Source organism: Phaethon lepturus, unplaced genomic scaffold (assembly GCF_000687285.1).
Source record: "Phaethon lepturus isolate BGI_N335 unplaced genomic scaffold, ASM68728v1 scaffold36554, whole genome shotgun sequence".
NCBI lineage: Eukaryota > Metazoa > Chordata > Aves > Phaethontiformes > Phaethontidae > Phaethon > Phaethon lepturus.
The window spans coordinates 8,343-15,814 of record NW_010534669.1 but is presented as its reverse complement, the minus strand read 5'-3'; the positions used below and the strand labels follow the sequence as shown (position 1 = coordinate 15,814).

The window sequence follows — 7,472 nt, the reverse complement described above, 5'->3', positions numbered from 1 at the left end:
CCCTCTTCCCCTCCCTGCCTGGATGGCAGTGCACTTTGCTATCCCAGACCAGCAGACTCTCCTAGTAAGCCACTCCTAAAACACAATCTTTTAAAATGTGTTTTGACTTAGCTTTCTTACTATATTACAGTGCTTCAATTCACTTAAAGGGTCTACTCCTGATTCCATTGTAGTCAAAGGAAAATTGCCATTACTTTGACTGTACATAACACTGTAGGTTTTGAGGTTTAATAAATCTAAGTACACAATTGATTCTCCATTAAGTGACCTGATATCATAGTTTTTATTCAGAAAATGTTCTTTGAGAATACCAATCAGTTTGTTTTTTTGATCAGACTTCAGTGATATATAACATGAATTTTTGTTGTTTTCATTGATGTCTTACTATAGAAATTTTATTTTGCATTTTAATAGACTAAAAAAGCCTTAAAGAACATTCTTCAGAAATGCACGTATCTTCCAGCACTTGAACCATTGCTGCACGATGCCCCTCCCAATATTATGAAACATATTGTTGGGCAGTTTAGTAAGGTAAGAAAAGACTCTGCTTGGTGAGTAATACGTTAATTGTTTTCCATTTAGCAAGGAAGGTATCTTTCCAAAGATGAAATCTCTCTAAAGGTCTCAGTTGTTTTCTCAGGTTCCTCAAGCATCCCCTGCAGTTTGGAGCATCCCATTCTTATGTCTGATAAAGCTGAATACTGTTTCACCTGGAACCTGCCATAATTCATTCTAAGACTGGGAAAACAGTTGGTTATAAGCAAGGTGGTTTTTTCTTCCTTGCCTCTTGAGATTAAGTGGAGTATTAACTGACGTGCAAGTATTTTCACTGAGGCAATGTATCACATAAATCCCAGTGGCATCTGTTTTAGATAAAGTACAAGCTGTCTGTACAGGAGTGACTTAAGTCAGATATTTTAATATTATCTAGAGTATAAAGGCTTCACCATTTCTGTCCTTGTTAATTTTCAGTCTCAATTAAATAAGTGTAAAAATCCCAAATCTTTTCTCATCCCTCTCAAAATTTGAAGGTGTTTGTTGTTAATTACATTGTTGATTTGAGTGCAGCATGTAAAAAGTGATACAATTCCATCAAAATATTTCAAATTATTTAAGTAATTGCTAACTAATCATCAGATTTCCAGTGTCTGCAACGTTCACCAGCTGCTGGGAATCCTGCTCAACTATAGACCTTTCTTTTGTGCAATATTCTGCAGTGTAATCTGTTAGCAGGGGGTACCAGGTTCTCTTGGAGAGGTGTTCTTTCTGGAAATGGCCAAGTAAAACACTTTTGGTGATATTCATCTCTGATGATCACAGATCTGGAAGCACTACTGTTTATGGTGCAGATTCCTCATTACATTGCCACACTCGGGTTTGTCCTGTCTTCTTGCTAAGTCTGTACAAAGACTGGAGATTTGCACAGAATCCAGTGCCTTTTGCTTCTGTGTGCTGACTAGAGCTACTAAAGAGCTGAGTGCATAGTAGCTGGTTACACAGTGTATAAATTTGAATGTTGTTTGCGCTTGCAGTGGTTTTGTACCCTTCATATCAGCTGATGTTTTGTTTTGTTTTTCTTCTTCTCCTACACTGTATTAAATAAACTATACTTGTCTGGCATTTGCTCTTCTGAAGTATACATTTAAAAGTAAGTTCGTTGCAGTAGAAGCATTTTTCTCTGCTGTACCCCAGCTTGGCAATTTCCTATTCTTAGAGCTGTGGTGCATTACTTCTGAGGGCTTATTTATAGCACAGTAAAAGCCTTATTTCCGAGCTGTGCTTCAGAGTGGGATGCTATTCGTTCCTGGTGCTGGACTGTGTCACTTTAGCATTGTCCTTTTCAGGGTCTGTGCAATTCTGTGCTGTCTCAGTTTGGACTGGGGGAAGGGACCGTGTCTCAGAGGTGCTGTCTGTCTTTAGGGCCTCTTCCAAGAGAGTTTTCTACTATCTTGCCCAGCCTGGGAGTCACAGTGTGGAGGAGGAAGGCAGGGGAAGGGCCATATCCTGGCTCCTTGCTAGTTCCTCCTTGGCAGTTCTTGTTGTGGGAGATAGGTGGAAACAGCCGTCTTTTCAGCTCCCAGAATGAAATGAGCACCGTTGTTCCTGACACTTCTGTGAAGCGTATAGTAGGGAGAAGTCTCTATGCTCCCCTGTTTTTTCTTTACCTGTCTGTTGATTTTGTACAGCCTAGAGGGACCAGAGAAATGAAGGCTGTTTGCCTACATGCATGACAGAAATCTCATCCTTTATCTTTTTAGGCAATCCTTTCCTCCCGTCAAGGCTTTTGTTTTACACTGAGATACAGTCAAATTTATGGCTTGATTTGTCTGACCAATGTGAAGGCTTACAAAATGCTTTTGCCCCCATAGTATGTAACGCTCAGAGTTGGTTTTAAACCCATCTGGTTTTGTTGTAGGTGCAGCTGACATCTTGCATGATCTCTCTCTCTTCCGCCCCCACCCCCCTTTTTTTTTTTTTAATATTATTGCAGCCCTGTGGGCCTATGGACTACATGCTGTCATCCTCCCTTGCCTGGCCCAGCCCCCACCTCCCTCCCTCCCTCCCTCGCTCCCTCTCTTGCTCCCTCCCTCCTTCCCGTCCTCTGGACAGAGCCGCATATTGGCATCACTCAGGGAGCGCGGAATGTATTGTCTGATCATTTCTGCCTCTCATCCCCTTTGGCTGCAGGAACTTCACATTTTTGCTTTGTGTGTGTGTGTTTGTAACAGGCTTCCATGGCTACACAGTGTGTTGTAGGATTTTAATATCTAGGAATCTAATAGTAGCATGTAATGCTTCAAGGCTGCATTGTTCACTTGCAACAATTCTCAGTATTGTTTTCATGCACTAATCTATACTAGATCATTATAATGATATAAAATTCTGCTCTACAATTAAACTGTGGGAATTGACATAAAAGACCTGAATAACTTGGTTTAAGTGGAACAGATGCTGTTGTTATTCCATGTTAGTGTTCTGTTTTTATTATCTATTTAATCTCCGCAATCATATTGTCTCTGTAGGAATAATTCAAGAAATATTATTTACATAGAGATAAATATTCAGTTCAGTATTTTTATATATGTTATGTATTAAAGTACGTGCTAAATTGTGTTATAACCATAAAGGGCTGGTTTATGATTTTTTTCCTGTACAACTGGGTGTTAAAATGCAGTAGTCATTACAGATGTTGTACCTCTGATGTGTTCCATTTTATCTGTCCTCTGAATTAAAACCAGATAAGCAATAGCTGAACCTAGTAGCATAGAGATTCCTTTAAAAGAAAATGTTCTTTTTCTTTTTTATGTACTTTTCTGTGTGTAGGTGTTACCACATGACAGTAAAGCACGTCGTCTCTTTGTAACAACTGGTGGACTTAAAAAGGTTCAAGAAATAAAAGCAGAACCTGGGTCACTTCTTCAGGAATATATCAACACTATTAACAATTGCTATCCAGAGGAAATAGTAAGGTAGGGAAAATGAAATTTAAAAAATTAATACATGTAACGTTGTTAGATGTTTTTTACAGGAACAACACAAAGCAAGGATTTAAAATATTAATTTAACTGGTACATGAATTTTGTTTTTAATAAAACAGCATAACATTTGGGTAACTGCCCCAGTGGCAACACAACTGTGAAACACATACTTTTGAACACTTTCTTTTTTCTGATTGTTTTTGGGATGAAATTTCTTTGTCTGCAAACAAAGGCCAAATAATCAGGCTCTTGCAGGAAACTGGGGAAAAAGAGTCAGTCCTGCACTACCCAGGCAAACTCTGAGGCTTCAGCACAACTACTCTCATATTAATGAATGTCTGTGGGAAGTTCAGTTTATCTTAGTAACTTATTTATGGGTTACTCAGGCTCCAAACTACAGGTATTGGTGAGTCTTTGCTTGCATCCTTGACTTCCCTAAGAGCCTGTATGTTCTAGGGTATCCAGAGGCTCCTTTGAAACTTCCTCTGATGTACAGAGGGTCCAGAGGCTATCCTGCACAGTTGCTCTGCCCACAGCTGCCCTTCCTCCCCCAGCTTCATCATAAGGCTTAAGTGTTATATAAAAGGACCATACACCAGCTGTCTGCACCAAGATGAACTTTGCCCTTAATGAATACAGAAACACTATTAAATAGCTTACAGTCAAAATGTCACCATCCTAAATTGTAATAATGAGAGAAATGCCCTCCTAGATTCTAGATATCCATTTACCAGTCCTTCACTCCATCAACACATCAAAAGGATGCTGTACTCGTGCACTCCCTCTACAGGCTCTGAAAATCTGCATCATCAATTTTAATTATAGCAACAGAGTTCTTCAGCTAATAGTAGCTACAAACTAAGTCATGCAAAGTGAAGCCCTGTTTGTCTCCCCAAGGAAAATCCAGTGACTGTCAAACGGGTGAAGCAAAATCATAAAGAAACTTTATTTGCAGCTACAAACACTGATACTTCAGAGGGAAAGAGGACATTTGTGTACACTTTTCTGAATATAATTAATGTATCTTTGTTATAGCTGTTTTTTTTTTTTTCCCCCTGTAAATGAAACAAGGTTACTTATGTAGGCTGGGATCTAATAAAGAAAAGGGCCCCTTCGAGCATCTCCTGCTTGCCTCTTTGTGCTACTGCCTGATGTTGGTTCTGCTGCCTGAGGCACAGCTGCTATAATAGACTCCAGGTCTGGGTTTGTCCTGGAGACCTGTTATTTTAGGCTGTTTGCAGACTGAATATAATAATGCATTAAAAAGTTAGCTTTACAATCAGAGAACTAATATGAGTTTTAAAAAGACTTACATTATGCAGAAATCATCCAGAAAATGGAAATGAACAAGGTAAATGGATCTTCCTTCAGTATGAAAACACTGGGGATTTCTATATTTTAGGCATGCATTACATGGAAGTGTGTTTCTCTCTCTTTATAGTTAACGCTTCCAGGGCTCTGAGATGACAATTTACATGCCTGCAAAACCAGAAATGTACTGATATGTATGTTTTTAGAATAACACAGTAGTAAATGTCAGCTACTCTTAACCTGGAAAACAAGAACTAAATGCAGCTTTGGTGGTGCTTGCATATTGGAAGCATGTAGTTGGTCCATTGTGGAAAACCAACTGAATGACAGCAGGACAATAATGGCACCATAGAGTCCTACTCTAATGAAAACCTATTGGATAATCTCTGTCCTTGAGTTGGATTAAAGACAGAAGGTCATTGTGATAAATTTTTTGTTCCTGAATCAATGTCTCTCACATTGATGTAGACTTCACATTAGCTTTGGGGTGTGTGCTTATGTTTGATGAACAGCAGTAGACTATTGTCGTCTGGCAGCCTATGGTTCTGTGTAAACTCATGCTTTTTTATTAAAGGCCATAATTTCAAAAGAAGTTAACATCTACATTTTGCAGTAAAGACAATGCTTACAGCTGCTGACCCTATCTAAAAACTAGCCACTTAACTACATGCTCTGAAAGAAGCTAAATGTATTTTTGAAAGCCTGACTTCCAAGTATAAATGATAATGTAAGTTGAAAAGCAAGCTCTTAAAACATTGTAGGGGAATAACTGTAGAATTCCTTGGCCAGTGTTTAATGCTAGGATTTTTTCCTGATCAATAGAAATACAAATAGTGTTTTATTACTTAGCACAGAACATGCCTTGTAGTCTAATGCACAAACAAAATGTTTCTCTTTCAGGTATTATTCCCCTGGATATTCTGAGATACTTCTGGAAAGGGTGGAAAATTACCATCCAGTTTTATAAACTTCATTTTTTTATTAGAGCTGTATTTCACATTTATGCCTTTATGACTGTAATACAAATATAGCTGTTGAAACTCTTGTTTGATTCTGAAATCTTCTTCTACTGTTCGAACTATGAAAGAGCTCAGCAATTCCAGCAAGCTATATTTTGTTCTTTATAAACTTGTTTGTTGCTAAGTTTTTGTTCCTTTTTGTTTTTCTCTAACATTACTACCAGATAGTGCAGCATATATGAATGGAATTTCATGCAGGGGTGATGATTTATCACAGGAGCTTTTTCAGAATCACTCGTTTCCTTTTCCTTCCACAAGAAAGGTTTGTTACTATCTCATTCAAATTTTAGCCTTCTCAGTACTGTAACCATTTTCCCCTTTTGCCTTTGCATATTGTTTAGAGCTTCCCAAACTTGATGAGGGGGGAAAAAAGCTGGCCCCTTCACTTTTTCTAATTATGGAATCCATTCTTCACTGAGGTATTTCCTACTTCTGCCTTTCAGAACGTTAAGTGATGTGATTTTTGCATCTCCAAACATGTTAGTAGCTGCTAAATAAAGAAATAATCAGATCTGATGGTGATAAAATGGCTGAATTCTGCACGATATGATAGTATGGTGGTCCTGGCATGGTAGATAATACATGTTCTGCAGAAGTCCTCCTAATTAAGGCAGGAGTCGCTGTGGAGGGACAGAGCAATACACTGTTTGGTGTATGCATCATTGTTCCTCTTGGAAAGGACAGAGTGAAATCAGAACTTCCACGGGCACACAGGGAAGGGCCCTGGGAGGTTTAGCTCCATGTGGGTCAGCAGCAAATTTGTGCAGCTCAGAAGAGAGGAAAATTGCTTGGCTGCAGGAGCATTGAAAGTTCTGAGCACATCGAGAGGAAACCTTGAGGATACTTGAGTCCCACTGATTTGAGTGATGGGACTAAGGCTGCTCAGTACTTATTCTTCAAGAGCTGAAATGGCTGCAGAATTGAGTTGAAATGCACTGAGAACTTAGTCTTGAAGTTGCAGGTCACATCGACGTGGAGGTTATTGGAGGTAAGAGCTCTTGCCTGTCTGTAGAACATCCTGGAAATATTTTTGCCACCTTATGTAGAGTGAAAAGACGTACATTCTGCCTACTCTTCTGGTGTACTGTAGCAGCAGGGAGCAGCATACACCCGTTATTATTCCCTAACAAATACATAACTGTCATTACCAATTTTTGTTGTTCTAGCCATTTTTCTTTTCCTCATATGCACCATTTTTTTTTCTTTTTTTTTCACAAAGAGTAATAAACAGTGTTTCTGGAATGGGATGTTGAAATACTGGCAGCCACAAGGAAAGACAATATTTGAAAACCCCTGCAGGAGGGAAACTTGTCTACTTTCTTAAACATATTAACTGAATGAGTTTATAAAACAGGGAGAGTCTCTTCTATTACTCATAAAACAGGGGCAAAGACTTATTGCAGTTGGAAATGATTTAGAGTGGCTTTTCTCTGCCAAATTCCAAATGACTATTTTCTTTTATACTTGTCAGCATATTTTTCAACAGTTCACAAAAACATTGATGGGCTATCTTGTATTAAGGTTTAATTCTACAGAGGGCTGTGGTCCTTCTGTGAGGTACTTGGTGCTCTCAGACTCTTCAGGAGGAGCAGAAGATGCACAGTACCTTGCTGTATGGAACCTAACTGAGATGGAAGCTGGTGGTGTCATGAATGCTGGTATA

At 38.9% G+C, this 7,472-nt stretch overlaps 1 protein-coding gene across 1 annotated transcript in view; it reads left to right on the top strand.

The window, feature by feature from the left end:
• SPAG6 (sperm associated antigen 6) overlaps positions 1-5,938 on the top strand; it is a 23,672-nt gene extending 17,734 nt beyond the window's left edge. The window contains exons 7-9 of the mRNA XM_010285599.1: positions 415-531; positions 3,325-3,470; positions 5,691-5,938. Of these exons, the coding sequence (XP_010283901.1) occupies positions 415-531; positions 3,325-3,470; positions 5,691-5,757 (330 nt within the window). The 3' untranslated portion in view covers positions 5,758-5,938. The remainder of the gene's footprint in view (positions 1-414; positions 532-3,324; positions 3,471-5,690) is intronic.
• Positions 5,939-7,472: the final 1,534 nt, after the last annotated feature.